Source organism: Cynocephalus volans, chromosome 6 (assembly GCF_027409185.1).
Source record: "Cynocephalus volans isolate mCynVol1 chromosome 6, mCynVol1.pri, whole genome shotgun sequence".
Classification (NCBI taxonomy): Eukaryota; Metazoa; Chordata; class Mammalia; order Dermoptera; family Cynocephalidae; genus Cynocephalus; species Cynocephalus volans.
Genome location: NC_084465.1, coordinates 109,537,963 through 109,560,535, shown reverse-complemented (window position 1 = coordinate 109,560,535; position 22,573 = coordinate 109,537,963). Strand labels below are relative to the sequence as shown.

The 22,573-nt window shown below is 41.6% G+C and overlaps 1 protein-coding gene across 2 annotated transcripts in view; it reads right to left on the bottom strand.

The window, feature by feature from the left end:
• The window catches only part of NOMO2 (NODAL modulator 2), a 55,968-nt gene that overhangs the window by 25,480 nt on the left and 7,915 nt on the right, over positions 1–22,573 (bottom strand). For both annotated transcript variants that reach the window (XM_063099349.1, XM_063099350.1), the window contains exons 4-16: positions 21,646–21,746; positions 20,629–20,735; positions 18,357–18,429; positions 16,435–16,587; positions 15,726–15,863; positions 15,325–15,414; positions 12,565–12,670; positions 12,224–12,374; positions 8,047–8,221; positions 6,531–6,672; positions 5,041–5,172; positions 3,793–3,929; positions 1,948–2,035 (exon numbers count right to left, since the gene is read on the bottom strand). In XM_063099349.1, coding sequence (XP_062955419.1) covers positions 1,948–2,035; positions 3,793–3,929; positions 5,041–5,172; positions 6,531–6,672; positions 8,047–8,221; positions 12,224–12,374; positions 12,565–12,670; positions 15,325–15,414; positions 15,726–15,863; positions 16,435–16,587; positions 18,357–18,429; positions 20,629–20,735; positions 21,646–21,746 — 1,593 coding nt within the window. The remainder of the gene's footprint in view (positions 1–1,947; positions 2,036–3,792; positions 3,930–5,040; positions 5,173–6,530; positions 6,673–8,046; positions 8,222–12,223; positions 12,375–12,564; positions 12,671–15,324; positions 15,415–15,725; positions 15,864–16,434; positions 16,588–18,356; positions 18,430–20,628; positions 20,736–21,645; positions 21,747–22,573) is intronic.

Genomic DNA, 22,573 nt, shown 5'->3' with positions numbered 1-22,573 from the left:
CTCAAAACCCCACCTCCACCCCTGCTGTTGTCATCATACCGATGAGTAAGAAGTGACAGATAAGAAGGCACATGCCCGGCAAAGGGCACCTCAGCAAAGAACAGCATCTGCATCATAGGAGGTAGTTGCTTCCTCAGCAGGTGTCCCTCACTCCTTGCTAATAGACCCTGGTTACAATTAGGTGGCAATGTACCCAGCCTTGGGCAATATATGCAACTGTCCCAGCCTCCCTTGCAGCTACAAGGGACCATGTGACACAGCACTGGACAAATAATACACAAAAGAAGCTTACTAGAGGAGAGGGCACAGGAAAATGCTTGCCCACCTCCTCATCTTCCTGTCTTGAACATAAGAAGTCTTCTGAGGTTGCCTCAGAAAGGAAAGGCCAAAAGAATCAACAAAGACACCAACCCTAACATCTACCAGCTGCTGAACCCGTGCTAGCAGCCACACACTTCCAGACTTCTTTATTGAGCCAAATAAGTCCCCGTTTATTGATGGTACTCTTGTATGGATCTGGTTCCTTGCAGCCACAGGCCCCCTAAATGACACACAGAAGGACAGAGTGGGGCTGGCCTGTGGCTCACTTGGGAGAGTGTGGTGCTGATAACACCGAGGCCATGGGTTCGGATCCCTATATAGGGATGGCTGGTTAGCTCACTTGGGAAAGTGTGATGCTGACAACACCAAGCCAAGGGTTAAGATCCTCTTACCGGTCATCTTTAAAAAAAAAAAAAGGACAGAGTGGCTGGAGCAGACAGAGTAGCAGACAGGCCTAGGTTACACAGAAGCTCAAGATCAGATTAAGGATTTTGTACCTTATCTTGAGAACCAAGAGGAGCCACTGAATTATTCATTAGGAAAATGCAAAAGGAAACCACAAGGAGATACCACTTCACATCTACCAGGATGGCTATAATCAAAAAGACAGACTATAATAAATGTTGACAAGGATGTGGAGAAACAGGAACCCATGTGCATTGATGGTGGGAATATCAAATGGTACAGCTGCTTCAGAAAACAATTTGGCAGTTTCTTAAAAAATGAAACATAAATTTACCATATGATCCAGGAATTGCATTCCTAATTATCTAAATAAGAAAAATGGAAACATATGTCCACACAAAGACTTGAAGAAGAATGTTCACAGCAACATTTTCATAATAGTCAAAAACTGGAAACAACCTGAACATTCACCAATTGGTAAATAGATACACAAAAAGTGAAATGCCCACGTAATGGAATACAAGTCAGCTATAAAAATAAACAAACTACTGATACATGCTACAACACAGATAAACTTCAAAAACGTTATGTTAAATAAAAGGAGCCAAACAAAATACCAGTATTATATGATATCAATTATATAAAATATCCAGAAAAGGCAAATCCATAAAGACAGAAAGTAGGTTTATGGCTGCATGGGGCTGGGAATGGGGATTAACTGTCAACAGGCACAAAGAATCTTATTGGGGGTAGTAAAAATGTTCTAAAACTGCATTATGGTAATGGTTGTACAACTTGGTAAATTTACTAAAAATCATGTATTGTATATCTTACATGGGTGAATTTTATGGTTTGGAAATTACATATCGATGAAGTTGTTTAAAAAGAGAGAGGGAAGCCACTCAAGAATTTTAAGCAAGGTGGGAGATGATTCAATCTTTAAAAGATAACTATAAGGAGAGGTCATTGGCCAATGGTATAATATTTTTAAAGGTGAAACGTCTCTCTACCCAACTCAAACCAAGAGACCAAGAACATTTTCTAACACTACTTCCTCCAGAGGAAAGAGACAGAAAAACAAGAGTACACTGAACACAACTGAAATTGATAGCTTGATGTAAAAAGAACCAAAGAAGAAAAAAAAAAATGCCTTTAAAACCATCCTCTGGTGCCTTTCCATTTTTCTGATTCATAGCAGCACATCAATCCTTCCCAACTTACCAGGTTTGGACAGGCAGAATCGGTTGACTCCTTTAGAGAGGTTATAAATCCCCACATTCTCAGGTCCATTTCCATCCTGATAAAATTCCTAAGGGACCAAAGCCAATACAATGACTCACTAGGGGAGATGGAGACACCAAGATGATTAATAATATTTCTGTTTCCAAACCAGTCATCTGTTTTGCCCATTAATCATTTGAGCAGTTGGGTGCCACAGAAAAATTAAAAACCTTCAAAAACTTCCCACAAGAGTGTGCTCTTTTTCATTCAATTGACTAATATTTATTGAGCATCTGCTATGTGACAGACACAGGGCTGGACCTTGGGAAGCAATGGCATGGCTTGTGTTCTCAGAGGACTTACATTCTAACACAGGAAGACAGAAAATCAACAAGTCAACAAATAAGTTAGTCATTTCAGCTAGTTAAGTAATGGAGCTGTGATGTAAATCAATAGGAAGCAGGATCAACAACAATCACCACAGAGGGTTCTTTAGCTCGGTGGTCTCAGGGCAGCCCTGTCCTGAGTAGAGTACACTGGAGCTGCAGCATGAACAATGAGTAAAAACCAAGTGCATACATTTCTGGAGAAGATGCAGCATTCCAGGCAGAGGGAAGAGCATGTGCAAAGGCTCAGAGGAGGGAACGAGCTTGTGTGGAAGTGGAGAAGGTGCGTGTGGTGGGGCCCAGCAAGCGAGTAGGAGGATGGTGGGAGATAAGGTAGGAGTCAGGCAAAGGTCTTGTGGGCCATCATTAAGGAATATGGATCTAATTCTAAGGGAAATGGAAATCCTGCAGGGTTTAAGGAAAGTAACGGTTTCCTAAACATCTATGCTTATTCTCAACTGGACATTAATGACCCACTTCCTGTAATAAAGCATTTGTAGTTTAGCAGTTACAACAGTAGACTAGCACTGGGGAGACCAGCTCAGTTCCCCAAGTGTTTAGCGAAAGCAGTCCCATAATTACCATTTGCCTCAGCCTCTCTACTGGGATCTGACAATGATATTTGCCACTGTTTGATGTCAAAAAATTATATAAAACCCATAAATGGACCTACATAGTTGTTCCCTTTCCTGAAGTCCATTTGATACACTACCCATTAGGCCACAGAGATTACAGTCAACAAGAGAATAAGAACCAGTTTAACACCTGTCCTCTGCACTGGAATACATCAACTGAGAAATGCACTCAGCCATACCTCTTAATAAATAATAGCAGTGTATGCCAAGGAAATTTTACATACCTAAGAGGTTCATGTAAACCTCCCTACAACCCTGAGAAATGAGTATTATGATCCCAGTTTTTTTTTTTTTTTTTTTTTTTTTTTTTTTTTTTTTTTTTTTTTTTTTTTTTTTTTTGTCTTTTTCGTGACCGGCACTCAGCCAGTGAGTGCACCGGCCATTCCTATATAGGATCCGAACCCGCGGCGGGAGCGTCGCCGTGCTGCCAGCGCAGCACGCTACCGAGTGCGCCACGGGCTCGGCCCATGATCCCAGTTTTAGGAGAAACCCGAGGCTCAGAAATAGTAAATGAATTTACCGAAGGTTGTAAAACCATTGTGCTTTGCATTACCCCAATGGGCTTCCCAAATCACCAGTCAAATTTAATGTGGGGCCAGGACAAGGAGACCTCCTAAAGGTAGGCATCCTCCCACTGGGGATTATAAATGCTTCCAGCTTATGCCCTCCCTGACAGGAGGGGCGAGCCAAGGGGCAGAAAAGGAAATCGGACTTGACTGTGGTTATGATATTCTTGGCATGCTAGTCTTTCTTGATTCCCACAAGGCAAGCGCTCTTCCAAATAAGCGTTCTTCCAAATCTTGGTTCTTCACAAGCCACCGTACCAGAGTGATGGCGTGAGAAAGGGAACATCTGAGCATGTAGCCAGTCTGCCTAAACTCAACCGCTGACACGTCGTCTTCCAGAACTTCCACCTCCAGACTCTTGTTCTTCCAGCACCAATCCTCATGCATGATGCTTACTGCAAAAGCAAACACCACCAAGGGACACGTGGGCACAGAGCATACCACCTCCCTGCACACCACCAGAAAAAGTTACAATATTAGCTAATTTTTAAAAAACAGTATTAACTAATTTTAAAAAGTGTGTGTACACATATAAATATGCATACATATATATATATACATGCACACAGACACACAAACACACACACACAGCTAGTAATACTTGAAACAAGTTACTGCTAAAGAAAAATTGAAACCAGTGGCCATTAATACCACCAAGAAAGAAACATAATTGGGCCTAAAAGATCAGGCTGCAAATAAGATATTCAGGGGTCAGCAAACCTTTTCTGTAAATATTTTCAGCTTTCTAGGCCACAGGCTTTGTAGGTTTCAACTATTTGACTCTGCCATTGGCTCTCCCAAGCAGCCATAGGCAATACATAAACAGACGGGTATGACTCTGCTCTAATAAAACTTTATTCATAAAAACCAGCAGTCGGCCTTTGGGCTGTAATTTTCCAATCCCTGACATAATAAAAGACATAATTCCCCAGAAAAGGCAGTCCACTTTATAAGCTACTCACAGCCAGTAGCTTCCAAGCTATCTTTGAAAAAGCAGAAACACAGACAAGAGGTAGTTTCATGAAAAGGGCAGGGACAAGAGAACTCACGTTCGCCAGCACTGCTACTTACCAGGCACTACGCAAGTGGCTTTACAACTTACTTCATTTAGTCTTAGGTTCTGCAGAAAAGTTCTGTTACACCTACTTTACAGATGAAAAAACTGAGGCTCAGGGAAGTCAAGTAACTTGACAAGGTCACACTGGCACAAAGTGGCAGAACACATCTGTGGCTTTATTCACACTCTCTTTTCTGGCATTTAGAAATAAAACGGCATGAATCCGGGGCATCCTCCCCAAACAAGCAGCAGGTGGGTCATCCTGACAAGGTGGCAGTTCAAAAAGCCTCAACCCTGCATCATTGCCCAGTGCTAAATAATGCATCGTCAAGGTCACGGGGCAAAGAAGATTTACACAAGGAAAGGTGTACAGTTGTGACACAATTTGAAGACTGGGTTTCAGGAAGTTTAGAGAGATGGGAAGTGTGTGAGAGCCATTCAGTTCTTACTTTTGTATTTTCCGGGGAGCACGTTGTCAAACGTGAAAGTCATGGAGTTGACCTTGCCAGAGAGCTGGAGGCTCCGCTTCTCACCCTGGCGGCTCAGGGACTGCAGGGTCACCAGCAGGTCACCACAAGTGTCTGCAGAGAAGAGAGGGGAGGTCCTCATATCACTGCCTTCACAAATCAAAAGCAAACAGTGGAACCCTCAGCCTATGCATGCCACTTGCTGTCACTGAGCTCCTAAGAGGCAGGCCAGGAGGGCTTCTTTAAAGCTAATATGCATCCACTTGATTCCAAGAAGTCTCCCACCATGCAGGCCATCAGTAGCAAACAAGAAAAGCGCAGGTGGTGAAAACAGCCACATCATTTACTGAACACTCCTCCTCAAGCCAGAGGCGAAGAAAGGAAAGGGAAAGCAACACTTACAGCACCTACTAAGTAAGACACAAGATGTAACGGGGTTGGGTGGGAGAGAGGGCTGACCAAGTAGATCACTTGGTTACCGCACAGCCTTGTAACACCAAGGTCAAGGGTTCAGATCCCTAAATCGGCCAGCCACCAAAAAAAAAAACATGTAATGAAGGAAGTAGTATCATTTATGCAGCGGCAACAGGAGCCAGAGAAAAAGATGTTAATATTACTAATAATAGCAAGAATTATATGGCTCTTTCTGTGTTCTGGGTACTACTCTCAAGGCTAAATATATACTAATTCATTTGATTCTCACAACCCAAGGAGGTAGTTACTATTATTATCTCTATATTACAGACGAGGGACTCAAAAGCACAGAGAGGTTAAGTAACTTACCCTAGGTCACACAGCTAGGGGTCAAGCCCATATAGTCTTCTTTCAGAGTCTATGCTCTTAATGTCTGTGTTACATTGCTTCTTGACATGACCACATTTAAGCCTCATTAAAAAGCTTGAGAGGGGTAGTATTCCCATTTTACAGATGAGAAACTGAGGCCGGGCAAGTAAAATGTTTACAGTCTCAAAGATGACAAGACATAGAGCTAGGATTGAAACCTGGGCCTGATTTCATCTTCCTTTCACAGTCAGAGGGGAAAAAAAGAAACCCATGTGTTCCTTTGGGAGCCAAAACAGAACACACCCAGAGAAAAGTTTCTGGTGAGTCGCTGTGGCAACTATTCAGGAAGAACTATACAAACTCTCAAAAACAAGGTCTGCATTCATCATTTTTTTAGGTAATTTCTTTTTCTTAATTAACAAAAATTGTATATATTTATTATGTATATTATAATGTTTTGAAATATGTATACATTGTGGAATAGCTAAATAGAACTAGTTAGCATATGCATGACCTCACATACTTACCATTTTTTGTGGTGATAACACTTAAAATCTACTCTCTTAGCAATTTTCAAGAATATGCATTCACATTTCATGCTACTCGATGAGGAAAAGTTCACTCAAATCCCATCCCTATCTGCCCACTTCTTTAAAATGATCTGTTCTTGCTTTCAATTGACATCTTACCCAAACAAGAGACTTTCCCAGAAACTGATGCCAAAAACTGTACAAAGGCCACATCCATCACAGGCCTATCGGTCACAGTAAGAGGAAACATCTGGGGCTTCAGTGTCAGCCCTGCTCTGGTCTCTGCCTCGGGAACCAGCACCTGCAGAAACATACAAACAGAACGTCGGAGGTTGCACTAGGGTTGCTCTTCCTCAGGCCCACAGGGCACTAAGAACATTCATCTGGGCCCTCAGCCCAACAGATTTTGAAGAACGAAGGTTCATTTCCAGGCCTAGTTTTATAATCACAACTAATCCACAAATAACTTGCGTGAAGAAAACACATTTCTACTCAGACATAAAAGACTAGCTGTCAACAGTCCCACAGGTGTGCACAAAAGCATGCTGGGATAACTCTCCATAGAGGCACACAAGCTGACATTGCTCCCCCATAAACTAGCTGGAAAACCACACTCAATCCCAGTCCCTTTTCCTGGCAGCTCAGTCATAACATGAGCTATGAACTTGTCGACACTACATGGACAACTTTTTGGGGGAATCACATCATTTTATTCCTTTTCTTCTGTGTGCCTTTCCCAGGCTAAGAGGGACAAGGGAAGGGGACAGTGGTCATCTACTTTATCCCTAGTAAAGATTACATTACGGCATTGCCCTTCCTTGGAAAGTCCTTCATCATGCTTCCAAAAGGGCTTCCAAGGGCTGGTCAGTGTGGCCCCTTTTGCAAGAAGCTGGTTGTTGCCCAGTAAAAGCAGCTGTCAACACTCACAGAACACTGTTCGGCGGAAGCAGAGTGAGTGCTGGTCTATTACCCTATCTCCCCACAGAGGGAGGGCTCCCACTCTGCCCTGGAGGACAGCACAGGCTTAAAGGGACCCTTCCGGCCCTCTTTCCTTCCCCTACTTGCTCTTGCAGCCTCTGATTTGATGGACGAGAGCCTGTGATCCACAGACACCCGTGGGCAAGACCTCTGCACTGAAAGGCACACTGGGCTGACCTCTGGTTCTCTCTTATCTCTTGCTCACGTGGCCCACTGTGCTCAAGCCTTTTCACCTCTGTGGTGAGACCACAGGCCAGAGTCTCCTGATGTCTCTGCCTGCCTGGATGGATAGATGCCATGGTGCCTGCCCAGCTGTCTTGGATTCAGGACAAGGCAGGAAACGGGAAGCTCCCAGAAATCATGCATTGTGGAAGTCATTAATAAAGAGTTCGTTTTGATCTCCTTTTGGACTCGTGGATAGCCAAAAGGAGCCAGAAGCCTGAGAAGGTGGAGGTGTGATTGGCAGTCTGACAGTAACCCCTAATAAACACCAAGAGAGAGACCTATTGCATTATTTTTGAGCTGGATGTCTGTCTGCTCTACTGACTGTGACATGCAGGAATGTAAAGACTTAAATATAAGAAGTTAGGAACTGAAATACTCCTTCTCTAACTCCATTTTAGCCAATAACAACCCTTTTTTTAAAAAAATCACTGCTTTTTCTCAAATATTTTAAATTTTAAGAAACTCATCATACCTGGACTTTGTAGGTCCCTGGTTTTGCTTTAAAACAAAATGATCCATGAGCATCTGTCTCCACGGTGACCAAAGACTTGTCCTTGTCTTGAGACGACAGGACAACTTTGTATTTACTCATCTGCTTGATGGTGTCAGGGAAGCGAATGATTGATATCTGACCACAGACACTGAACCTGCAAAAAGAAGACCATTCATTCCAGCATGAGAACTCAATTATAACAGGAAAGGATCTTATCAACCAAAAAGACACATCCCTCTTCCAGCCCTTGTTCCTGGACTAGTTTAATCTTAATGAAGGGGCAGAATGCAGTCATTCTAAAAAGCAACCTTCAGAAGGAAGGGGGGTCATGGTGGGGCTGCTTGGGTGTTCTGGGTGACATGTGGCAATCCCCCACTGCAGAAGCAATTTTCAGAAAATCTGCAGATAATAAAAATGTTTCAGGTAATTGGATCATTGATAGTGGAGCAGCCTCAGACTGAGAAGGTGGACTAGCCAATAAATTCAAGAACTGTAAGCTGCCTAAAAAACTGTGGCATTAACCAGGCTATAAAACAAGGCAGGGTTATCAAAGACATAGTCCTTGCTTGTGATTATATATAATGCATGGATAAAAGCAAACAGAGATCTGAACAGAAAAGGTAATTAAGTTAAAAATGCAAAGCTAAAATTGAACTCCCTAGGAGCTACGAGTCACAAAAGCAACTCATAATTGAAATGCCCTATTAAGGTAATGACTCAGATTTGAGATTCTAAATGAGCAGTGTGTAAGGTGCCACAAAGCATCCCTAGAGAAACACATCAAAGGCACATCCACAAAAACCACCATCTTCAGAGTGATGGTCTCCATCTTTTAGTCAGTTGATGTGTTCAAGTATAATAACATATCACAGCTGGAAGCCACAACTGCTTCTTCAGCTGACTAAAGGTTATATTTTCTAATCTTAAAGAATCATTTTAGGTAAAAATCAGTTATTACTTTTGACAGAAAGATAATAAAGAATGTTGGATTCTGACAATTATGGGGTATACTAAATGTTGGAACAATCACTCTGCCTCAAATAAAAAAAAAGTGGAAAGAATAACAAAATAGTGGAAGAGTGTGTATGTGAAATCTAGGAATAATTAAAAGCACAGTCATTTCTTTGTAGTCACCACCCCAGCCGTATGAGCTCACTATCCATAACAGGGATCAACAAACTACTGCCCACAGGCTACATCAGACTCGCCACCTGTTTCTGTATGGACCACAAGCCAAGAATGGTTCTTAAGTAGTTACAAGAGAAAAAAGTCAAAAGAAGGATAATATTTTGTGACATGTAAAAATTATATGAAATGCAAATTTCAACGTTAATAAATGAGGTTTTACTGGAACACAGCCAAGTCCATTCATTTGCAAATTATCTATGGCAGATTTTGTCATAGAGACTGTATGGCCCATGAAAACTAAAATATTTCTTCGCCAGCCCTTCACAGAAAAAGTTTTCCAACTCCTGATCTACATTAAAAGGTACACATTTTGGTTTTCACATTCCTCTACTATGCACTTTCAGAATAAAAGGATAAGAAGGGAATACTGATGGAATTATTCCTAAGGACCTTTCATATTCTCTTCATTGTGCACATGTCAGGGGACACGTTAGCTTATCTGCTCCCAGCTGAAGCTCTTTGCCTCCCTAAGTTGTAAATTTTAACTGTAAGATCTGTCTTAGCTCATATTCTCAATTAAAAACTGCCCTGTTTCCCCAAACCTCAAATATATATCATTTATAAATATAAACATAAAAGCTAGTAGGAGAGGATTCTGTTATATTGAAGCCTTTAAAAATTGATTTGTGTCAATAAATTCTTTCAACAAGGTTTAACATACTTATGGATAGAAACTGGTAACCTTGGTTTATATTGAGATAACTATATTCTCATAGTCATTTGGACAGAAGTCAGAGTTTGTTTTTAAAAATAAATTGCGAAATAGGGGGCTGGTCAGTTAGCTCAATTGGTTAGAGTGTGGTTCTGATACACACCCAGGTCCAGGGTTTGATCCCTGTACTGGCCAGCCGCCAAAAAAATAAAAAGGATTCTTGCATAAAATAGATTGGGAAACAATTTTAAAAAAGAAAAAAGTAAGAGAAAGTAAGAAATACCAGTGTATTAAAAAGGCGAATGTGCTATGTTGGCCTAAAAGAAAAATAATGAGGTTGCCCAAAGATGCTCAACAAACGCTACTTTTCCTTCTTTGACCCAAATACTCTACTTTAAAATAAATAAAAATTTTTTTTCCCATCTCTGTAAATAGCACCTCCTTCGTCTACCCAGTTGCTCAAATAAGAAACACGAGGCTCCAGCAGCACAGGCCTGTTGACTCTCTCTCCATGACCAATCCAATCCATCTATGAAGCGCTCCCACCCCTACCAGCACCCTGGTCCTGGTCACCATCCTATATCTCCTCCAGACAGCTGCCACAGCCTCCTATCTCGTCCCTCTGCTTATACTCTGGCTTCCCTCCAATTCATTCTCCACACAGGAGGCAGAAAATTTTTTTAAAAAAACCTTTTTAAAACACCCTGATCCATATCACTTACTTACTGACAACCCTTACCAGTCTTCCACTGCATTTAGGGCACAAAGCCCATCCCTACAGCATGGCTGCAAGGCTCTGGGGCTCTGACCTCACCAACTGCCTCCAGCCACACTGGCTGGCTGTCAGTTCCTTCTGTCTCCTCCAGGCCTGTGGTCATGCTGCTGCCCCCAACTTGGGAAGTTTTTTACTTAGCTAACTTTTAGTACAACCAGGGAGCCTTCCAGAACCCCCAATCTAAATTAGGTCTTCTTAGAGCACCCTGGTCTCTTCCCTGCACAACATTTACCATAATTTATAAACCATAAATGCATTTGTCTTAAGTCTGCCTCCCCAGGAGGATGGAAGACCTGTCTTTGGAACATGAGTCTGGTTCACTGTTATACACCCAGTGCCTTGCCCAGAGTAGTGGCTCACAAGTGTTTACAGCAGGGACAGAGGGCTTGAATCTAAGAATTATTTTCTGAGGCTGATTTGCTTCCTCATGTTCCATTCACCCCTAAACCCCTGACTGTGACCCCCACCTATCTACAGAAAATGGTCACCGTGGCCTCCTCAATGACAAAGGAGACAACTATGTTTTCCAGGACTTAGCTCCCTGGACCTCCCTGTCGAGCACTACATCAAATCTAAAACTTGCTTTCTTAGCACCTATGACCACCCTGGGCCACCCCTTAAACAGACGCTGGCTTTCCACTTTCAGTCTACTGTTCTTCTGATTCTACCTGCTCTTACATATTCGAAGTTCTTGCTGCCACCTTTGGCCGAATTTCCAGGATTTACAATCTCTGCAAGCATCTACTGGAGAGCTCCACCTAGTGGTCCTACAGAGCCACATGGACAACAATGAACCCTCATCACCTAACTGGCTCCTCTTCTTTTCTGTCCACCACCGCTGGCACCCATAGCCATCTCACATATAGAGCCAAAAATGAGCCCCTAATATTTTCCCAATCTGTCCCTGACTTCCCTACCAGGCAAGGCTTTGTCAACTCTGTATTCAGTCTCCTGCACCCTAGTCTTGTCCCCTTCAAAACCATACTCTTCCATAAACCTACAATGCCCTACTGAAAACAAAAATCAAATGTTAGCTCATGCTCAAAACCGTTCATGGCCCCTTAGTCCCTGAAGGATGGAGCCCCGTTTTCCAGTGGGATATGAAGAGGCCTCTGAGATCTGCCCCTCCAGCCCCTCCAGCCCCTCCAGCCCCTCCAGCCTTGTCCTTTTCCTTCACCTGCCCAGCACTTCATGCCCCAGTGAAACCATCTTCCAAAGTCCTCAAGGATTAAGCAAAGATAGGCCCCAAAGATGTGAAGCCAGATTTGAAAGATCTAATTTAACAAAAGATCTAATTTAACAAAACCATTGTAATTCTGAAGCAAGAGAACTTTTTTTAAGCATCCAACATGGAAGTACCCTCAGTTTGTAAGCCTTAGCACTAATCTTTCTAAAGAAGCCAGCCTGAACTTCTCAATAAGACTGAATGGATATGGATCCCTAGCAGAAACACATAGTCAGATGGAAGGTAATTTTGTTCTCCCCTGGCTGCCAACCTAAACAAGCACTGGCACTTACAAATCCACACATGATCAGCTTACCCTGTTGCAATAATGTCAGCCAGCTGAGGGGTGTTAGGTGCAATTTTGATCGTGACTGTTTCAAAGTAGAGGTGCTCTTTCTGAGCATGGATGGTGTATGTCCCTGTTGTTATGTTCTCCAGGCGGAACGAGCCGTCAGCTTTTGTTTTGACTGTTAAACAAAACATGCAAACAAAAGGTGAGCCAAAAACAACTGGGTATCCGTGTATACACACTCACAACACTCAAGATAAAAAGCTGGCACCTTTTCAAATAGTCATTAAGATTTTGTTCCTTTCCATTTCTCTGTGACCCAAAAATAGCACTGGCAAACAGTCCCTGAGGCCAGTGTGTCTGCCCACCTTTGATCTGGTTGTTCAGAGTGACAACTGCCTCAGGGACACCTTCTCCTTCAGGTCCATTCAAGACCCTCCCAGTGACGGAGAATCCCATGACATGGAACACAGGCTAGAAAACAAAGAACAGGAAAAAGATGCTCATGTGCTTGACCACAAAAGCCAGCTGGCACTGCTCACGCCACCACGTACCACGAGGCTCCCTCTTACCTCCCCCTCAACTCCCCATTACCCCCACCCCACTCCTGGCGTCTGTCTTCTCTGTGTATTCCCAACACATCAATGCTTATCAAATAGCTGAATAAAAATGATCTACAGATTTAACTAAACCAAGTTAAGGGTCACCAACTCAGACTAGTGAAAGCTTCCCCACCCTTGCCCCCCTTTAAATGCCCCCATTTTGGAGAATCATGCCTTCCTCCTGTGTCCCAAAGGCAAACCCCAGCATCACCCCAGACACCCCTCCCCGCACCCTCCAGCATCAAGCTGTCCTGTGGATTCCACCTCTGCAAGGTCAAGTGCTCTCTCCTCTGTCTTGCCTGCCACAGCCTGAATTCAGGTCCTTATGAACCCCACCTAGACCACCTCATTCAGCCTCCACTGCTGCACTCACCATGTGGTCCTACACTAACCACGTGTGAGCATCACACCTGCACTTTCTCTGTAGCTGCTGATCTGTGGTTCAAGTTCACCACATGGGGACACCACATATGTTCCTCACATGGGGCTTTCACACAAGTCACTCCCACTCTGGAGAAGGTCCGGGAAGAGGCCACTCCTTCTCTTCACTCATACTTGAGATTCAGGTCTCAGCTCAAACTGTCACCACCTCCAGAGAGCTTTCCCTGACTCCCTGATGACCCTATCTCAGTAGCCCCTGTCCCCACCCCAACCGCTCATTGTCTATCACATGAACCTATTTTACCATCTTCATCAAACTTGCCTATATCTGAAATGTCCTTTGATTTCTTAGTTTGTTTCCCTCTCACTAGAATATAAACTCCATGAAGACAGGGACCTTTCCTTAGTCAGCTGGTACAGAGTAGGCACTCAATAAATGACTCCGAATGAACGAATGCATGTATGCATACATGCATACATGCAACAGCAGTTGAGACAGAGCTTTAAAAAGATAACAAGGCTTCCTTTCTATTCAGGTAGCCCTTCTTGATCCTTCCAAAAAGATATGGTTCATCTAATCCATTCACCCACTTATTAATTTGTACTCATATATGCACTCAACAAATATTTTTACTGGGCACCTACTATGTGCCAGGCACTAAATCACATTAGGAAAACAGTAAAAAATAAGACACGAATGGTTCCTGACCTCATGGAACTCACAGGCCCTCACTCCCTGAAATTCCATTTATCTCTGTTTAAAAATATGTATTTGGCTGTGATCTGGGAATGTCTTTCTCCACTCCTGCCCCCCTCCTCCTCTGCAAGCCCCTCTGATGCAAGTAAAGACCCCTTCTTCTCACCCATCCGTTCCCCCCTGCAGTGCACAGCAGGACAGTTAAATGCTTTACTGAATCTTAAAAACCAGAGTCAGCACCCCACTGGGCCTGTGACCTAAAAGCTAGCTCCTACCAGTGTAAGCTATTTTAACACAGTACTTTCAGATGTAACATTAAAAAAAAAACGATTAAAATATAATTTTTTCAATAACTCTAACACTGGGTGGTCCATTTAGGAAAGACTTATTTTCTTTTGGGATGTGCACTATCTAGCAAATTTTCGACAGTAACCATGTTCTACTACTGTAATTAAAGAAGACATAAATGTAATGAAAAATACATTTGCCATCTATTTTAGGGTCTAAATCAGGCCACCCCCATCACACCATACATTCCTATCACCATGGTTCAAGCTCCATCAGTTCTCACCTAGTTTATTGCCACAGCCTCCAAATGGTCCCCAACTCCCATCCTACCCCCTGCAAACTTCTCAACATGTCAGCCAGAGGGATCACACCGCTCTTCTTCTCAGAACCTTCCAGTGGTACCAATTCTCACCCATACTAATAGGCAAAGTGGCCCACCAGGCCCTGCACAATCCAACCATCTCTCTGACCCTCTCCCCCTCCTCCTTCCTTCCTTCCTCTTTCCCTCCACTCCAACCACCCTGGCCTCCCGGGGTGTCCAAACCCTCCAGGCATACTCCTGCTTCAGGACCTTTGCACTTGCTCTTCTTTTTGTCTTAAACACTCTTCTCACAGTACAGTTCACTCATTCTTCCCTTCAGGTCGCTGCTCAAATGTCACCTTCACAGTGAGGACTTCCCAAGAACACCCTATTTAAGATGGCAACCCCTGTCTCGACCCTGAAACTGTGTGATCTCCTTTCTTGCTTTATTTTTCTAGAGAACATTTATCACCTTCTAATATACTTTCTAACTTATCTGTACATGTATTGTTTCTTTCCATCATGAGAACGTGAGATCCACAGGGACAGAAATTTTTGCCTCTTTCAGTCTGTATCTCCAGCCCTGGAATAGTTCCTGAAATGTATGTCATTGCATTCAAATATATTCCAATGAAAAAAGATCTAACTAGGATTCCAGTTTTCTAAGATGAGAGATTGTGTAAGAGAGGTGAGGTATCTAGTGGATCCTAGGCTGAACTGGAATACAGTACAAGATTCCATTTTTTCCAACAGCCCTTCTGGATAAAATAGTGATTTTTTTAAAAACATGTTTGCAACAGCTGTGCCCAGACATTGGGAACTCAAACACCTAACCTGCCAGAGGACAGGGAGGTCTTACCTCAATTTTCAGGCTGTCGTGTTTCACCGTAAAGTCGAGTCTGGAAGGTGCAACATCAAAAGTAATTCTCTCCCCTCTATAGAATGGAATCTGGAAGGAAGAGTCTGCTAAGTACTAAGAACCAATAACATGATTCAACCATCAGCATTAATAATCAATCTAGCAGCCCACAAATGACAAAGGGTTCCAGACAGGCCAAGAGAAACATTAATCATAACTGTTGTTGATTTTAAAAGAGGAAGCCCTGGACTTCTTGCAGTTATGACTGAGAGGTCAGAATCTCATCTTGAGTAACTGCTAAACAGGGTGCCCACAGAACTGCAGGCCAACCATTGTTCCTTTAACATGCAAATGGCATGAGAGTCCCAAATGTAAACAGAACAGAAGTCTGCTTCACTTACCACAGTGTAGCCCCCACTAGGCAAGGAGTAGAAGGAGAATGAGCCGTCCTCTTTGGAGACCGTGTAGCACAAATACACCAGGCTCTCATCTTGGGGCTGGAACCCAGGTACTGGTGAAACATTGCAGCCCAGGACATCCTAGGCCAGGGGAAAAAAAAAAGATTTCCTTTTCCACTTATATGTTCTGATTACCATCAAATAGCCACACCAGAGGAAAACTCTTACAAGTTTTATATATGTATGTATCTATCTCTCTATGTATAAAATCTAGGACATTTTAGTACAGATAAAAGGAATAAAAATCTTTACATTCAAGTTGAAAAGTCAAAAATCAGCAGTCTTCTTGGAAAAAATGACATGACTACAATAGGTCCTTCCCTACAATGGGTCACCAGTCTCCACATAAGGAAACAGAGGCTCAGGAAGGCAAAGTGACCAGCCCAAGAGCACACGGCTAGTAAGAGACATTTGCTTGAACCCAACCTGTTTGATTTCGAAGCCTGTGCACTTTCCACAGAATGCCACTAACTCCTAGAGTAGACATTTAATGTCTTGCAAGTCAATACAGATGACCAATGTTCTTAAATGTTGAGACTATTTATTAATCAACCTGAACCTGCATTTTAAATAGTATATTCCAGTATATAATCCCCCACCCTCCAATACCACCCCCCACAATCTTTTTCGCTCTTCACTTTTCTACGCTTACCTCTTTGGTTACTAAAGAAGAAAAGAGAAGAAACTTCACCCCTTTCATGGGCTCCCCATCACTTCGGACAGAGCCAGACACATTATAGCCAGCAACTATGAGGGGACCAGCTGCATTGGCATTGGAGTTGGTTACACGCACTGTGGTGCTCGCCTACAACAGAAAAAGATTTTAACTTCCAAAAATATAAACTCTCGCAAAATGTCCAATAACATGAGGATGTGTTTAAGCTAAACTACTAACTGGGAAAAGTAATACATAAAATTGCATATATAATAAAATCACAACTATTTGTGAATGCCTAAAATGAAATGTATCAAAATGTAAATAACAATTTTGCCTATATGGTGATATTTTACTTCTTTTACACTTTTCCACCTCCCAAAGTTTCTAACTTTGTTCCCACTCCTTTATATGCCTCTATATGTTCCAATTTTTTAAATGAGCACATTTTACCTTTTCCCCACAGTGATATATGCATATATTTTTAAACTTTTTCTTAAGGTACAATTTACATAGAGAAAAATACACGTATCTAAGTTTACAGTGCAGTGATTTTCACAAACTGAACACAGTGCTGGGTGACCAACACCCAGAAACAGAACAATATCAGCACCCCAGAAGTCTACCCCATCCTTGCTTTCAGCCACTAACTTCCCAAAGGGTAAACATTATCCTGACTTCTAACAGCATGCTTTACTTTAAAATCACAATTTTCTATTAATAAACTCAAATTCCTTTATGCACACAATTAATATATAATATAAACCTTAAAATGTATTCTATTTAAATTGTGTAAGCTCTTGAGTTTTAAATAAAACATTTTTAAATGTTGCTCCAGAAGAGAAAAACCCTGAAAACCAAAAGTTGTAACAGTAAAAAGATACATCTAGGTGTGAAACTACCATCAATTATAAATGCATAAAACCTACAGAATAAAAACTGAAATACTAATTCTGAAGCTTCTTTAGCAAGAATGAGACACAGCCTCAAAGCAAACACAGAAGCTAACAGGTCAGAATGTCCTTTAAGTCTTATTTCAATTTGTTTTTTTCATGAGCTATTATAGAACCTTTCTTGCTCTTTTATTACAAACTATTTTTAGTCAAAAATAAAAATAAAATACTCTAAAGAATGCCTATATACCCTCTAACCAGATAAAGAAATAAAAGAGGAGAGCTACAATTCAAAATCTTAGTATACCCCAAATCCCCTCTCCCCTCCTTCTGCCTTCTGTAGATGTCAGTATCATCGAGAACATGGTGTTTGCCAATCCCATCCATGTCTTTATAACTTTTCTACACAAGACTGTAGCCATAAATGGTATTATTATGAATGTTTTTAATCATATTTCCTTCAGTTTTGTAGTTATATAGATATATGCAGCTCTGGAACACTCGTTACTGCTGACGTACAGAATTCTATTGTGTGATGAAACCGCAATCCATTCTTCTCTTAATGGGCACTTAGGTTGTTTATAATATTTTGCTATTACAAACAAAGCTGCAATAAACATTCTTATACATTTGCCTTGGGCACATGTACAACAGTTTCTAGAACAGTTTAGTATATTTATAGATTACTGTTTCAGACTGAAAAAGAACAACAAATAAATCTCATCAGGTCCTTCTGGTGTTGATTTAGCTTAAAATAGCTACAGTTAATAACAGACCTATTTCACAGCAGGAAGACAACACTGACACCTAAAACTGAAACCAACACAAGCAACATCTGCTATAGCTAAGAGTTTTACATTGCAAATACCAACAAACTCATCAGCAGCACCACTATTTCCTCCTCTACTTCTGGAAAAGCCATAAATTTATTTCATATGCTACGTTGTAAATTAGGACTCATATCCTACATTTGCGCCCAAACTTGCACATCATTGGCATGGCTATAGACGTAGCTAAAACGCTCACCTCTTTCAATGCCCAGGTAGGATGAGTTGCAAGGATTTCATAATCTCCAGGAAGAACTTTAAAAAATGCAAACCTAAGAAATACAAAATAATACTTCACTTTCTCCAAACAACCTGAGTATTTTTAATTTTATGACTAATATTGGTAGCACAAGAAAATAATGTTTGAATTATCACAAATTTGCAATTAGCTTGTTAAATGAGCATGAACAAAATCCAATCCTTCACTGCACAAATCCACACCAAAGGGCACATACTGAGCAGTTACTGTGCGCAAGGAGGGGTGTTCCATGTGCTGACAGGAAGGAGGTTTTGTTTCCCTAAATCTCAAGGATTTCTGGCATAAAACCAGTCATTATAGTTCATCAGGGATCAGTCATAGAACATTCAATTGAGTTTGACAAAGGTGATAGGCATGAAAAGGCAAGGAGAAAGGGAGAGAAGAGTCCAAAGGAAGAGTGAAGGAAGGAGTCATGTGTAAAGAACAGAGAGCAAATCCACAGGCTAACACAGATGCTAACACAAGATGATGCTAATAATATGGGTGGGCAAACGATGACAAGCTTTGGATTCTATGCAAAAGAGTTCAGATCTGTTATTAGAAACATATATAAGCCATTCTGGGCTCTTGCACAAAGCAATTGTGATGAAACCAGTAGCCGATGAAGATTATTCTAGTAGGTAGAGTCAGCCCTCTGCACCTGTGGTTCCGCATCTGCGGATTCAAATAACCACAGATTGAAAATATTTTTTAAAAAATAAAAAATAACAATACAACAAAAAAATTAATACAAATTTCAAAATAAAGTATGACAACTATTTACATAGCACTTACATTGTATTAGGTATTCTAATTACACCTAGAGGTGATTTAAAGTATGCAGGAGGATGTGTTGTAGGTTATATGCAAATATTACACCATTTTACATCATGGATTTCAGCACTGAGGATTTTGGTATCAGCAGAGGGTTCTGGAACCAATATCCCGTGGATACCAAGGGATGGCTGTATAGGCAAACTAAGACCAGAGTGAGTTGATCTGAGGCTAGAAATGCTACCACCAGGATTCTGACATGTTTAACTCTAAATTTGCAAGGCTCCTGACAAATACAGGGCTAATTCTAGTGAAGTGAACCATAAAAAGCATACAATTTCTTCTTCTGTTGCAGTATTTTATGATATCAAATATTGCCTGTAATAACTGGATAGGGCTTGGAGATCACTTTGCTACAATAAAATTGAAATTGCCATTGGATTTTGGCCTTAGATTTAGCCTCTACTTCATTTTCATAGTATCCCAGTGCACTGTTTTAGTTAGTGTGGGATAAAGGGATTCAGAAAGTTCAAGTCGCTTTTTCCATAAAGGTCAACAACAAACAACCAGCCTAGAAAAAAACTACAGCTCCATATTCCTTCTACAGACCAGGGTTGGAGAGGGAATCAAGTAGAAATAAATGCTGCTTCAAAACTGAAAAATAATTTCAACAATAATAATTTTAAAATTGGATGACTCACTGACAGACTGCTTACAAACTTTTAATTTGCAATTTAGTTAGTTTTGTATATTGAAGTAGTTAGTAATGATTTGAATGCTTTCAAAATTATCAGTTTGAACTAGTCCAGTATTAATGTTGGCACATCAGTTAACATTTATAACTCAACTATATAAGTCCATTAAATAAATGCTTTAAATTTGACTCAGCAAGGTTAATTAATAATCATCAGTTCCAACTATAAAATGATTTTGATGTAATAGTGATAAAATGATTTTTGTAAATCTAACTGAACTAACTTATATTGAATTTATTTATTTAATATATTATTTTATTAGTTTATTAAATATATACTCCATGCCAAGCAGTTTGAAACAATAATATTAATTTAATCTTCCCAGTAAACTTAGGAGGTGGGTTTCACAATTATCTTCATTTACAAATGAGGAAACTGAGGCACAGAGGGGTTAGGCAGCTTGCTCCAGGTAAAACAGCTAGCAAATGGGGGAGCCAGGATTCAAACCCAGGCTGTTGGGCTCCAGAGTCAGCCCCAACCATTAAATGAAGCCCTACTAAGTGCCAAGCATCAATACTAGGTACAATGGGTCAAATGACTTCCATTTTCTACATGAGGAAGTTGAGGCTCTGAGGGGCATGAACTTGCCCAAAGTTAAGAGGCCAAGTCAGGATCAGAACCCAGGTATCCCTAAATCCAAAGGCCTCCCTACCCCCATGACAGCCTGGCTCTAACGCAAGGCCGGGCGACAGGACACCACTCACTTTCCACCAGGCTGTGTAACTGTGGACTGGATCTTCGCTTCAGTCCCTGTGTTTCTCAGAGACACCTGAACTCCTGCGGGACCCAGGAGCTGCCCTTTGCTGAGGACCTGCCATGGAGAAGAAGGTTAGGACCACCCAGCAGCAAAGCCCTCTCCTCTCAAAGCACTGTCAGTCCTGCTCATGCTCCCAGGTGGAGCCTGGAACCTTCCTTAGGTCAAGGATCCCTTTGAAAAGATGATATAATCACAAATACCCTTCCCAGCAGTGAGGTAGGGGAAGGAACAGTAACAGAAAAATAATACTTTGTTTCATTGAATCTAAGACACCATCAGTTAAAGATGCACCATTATTTCACAAAGAAAAATACCGAAGACCTCCATCTCTAATAAAAAACCCACACATAAAGCTGGGACTGAAGAACCTCTTTGTCAACATACAAGTAGAAAAATAAGCATGCCTTGAGGAAGGACAGCAAGGAAAATTGCACATCTCAACCTCAGGCACTGGATGGAGGGAAGAAAATAAAACTCTCTTCTGAGAATCTGAACTGGGAGCTGGTACTCACACACAGGTTAGCACTCAAAATTCACACAACCGAGGCAGTACAAAAAAAATCTCAGAGAATTTAAATACTGAGAATACTTCTGGGAGAATGGCAGAAACAAATGTAAATCATCTCTGGAAGAAGCTGACCTCAGGTCACCCACAGTGACAACAAGGTGCCGCAAGTCCTAGGAACATGTTCTTCCAATTCTGCATCCCTATAAAAGGCCATTCCTGGCACTTATACTAACAGTCTATACATTGGAGAGCAGACCTAAATCTGACCCCTAAAAACATACACTACATTCTGTACACCATTTCATAGAGGTCACAGTCCTTCTGAAGTTCATCTGTGGGTCCCTTGTGGGATCAAAGCCTCCAGGTTAAAATGTTCTGCTTTTTGAAAGGTTAAGGGAAGAGTTAGTACATATAAACAGAGCAAACGCGAAAAATAACAAACTTCTGAAGCCAAACCTTTCCATTCACAGAGAACCCTGTGAACACGAAGTTGATGTCCCCACCCTTCGTGCAGATGTCATTGACACCATCCACATACAGCTCCACACTCGTTGGCTCTGAGGAACAAAATGGGGAGGGTAGAGAAACAAGGGTATAAGACACAAGGCAAATTTAATTGAAGCAAAACACATTTTGTTGCTAAGCTTTTATTTTATTTATTTTTGAACATTTAATACACGCCCATGGTTCAAAATCCAAAGGTATAAAAAGGCAGGAAGAGAAAAGTCTCCCTCCTACCTCTATCCCCCTCGCCACCTGCTTTCCTGCCCCAGGGGAACCTGTGTTTAGAGTATAAAATAGTTTAAAAAATGGTCTATCAGCCAAGTTGCATCTCAGAGTCCCACTGAAAATTCAGTGAGCACCAAATAATTTATTAACTGAATGCTCACCGCAAACCAGGCACTGGGATGACTGCATTTAATCCTCACAATTATCTTAAGAGGTAGGTGGTAATATGTGCAATTTACTGAGACGTAAACTGAGGCACAGAAAGGTTAAAGGATTTCCCAAGGACATGGAGCTTGTAAGTGACAGAGCTCCTATTTGACCCCAAAGTCTGGCTCTAGATCTGACCCCTGGCCAAGGACATGAGTTCAGCCATGTTAAACCTCGACCATAACCTCTGATGCCATAGGAACCACATGGATAAGAACTGGCCAACTGAAGACTAGGGCAAACTGAAAGGGGGCAGCCACTACATGACTTCCGCCAACTACTGCCGTTTGACCAAGTGTTTCTAGAGCTTTCAAATGCTCAGAAAAACTCAAGTCACCCACATCTAGACAAGTTAGTTCCTGACATCATGAGGGGTAAAGTGAAGCTCAGGCAGCCGATGGCTAATTTGGCTCTGTGAGAGAAGTTCTTTTTCAATTCAGTCAGAGGT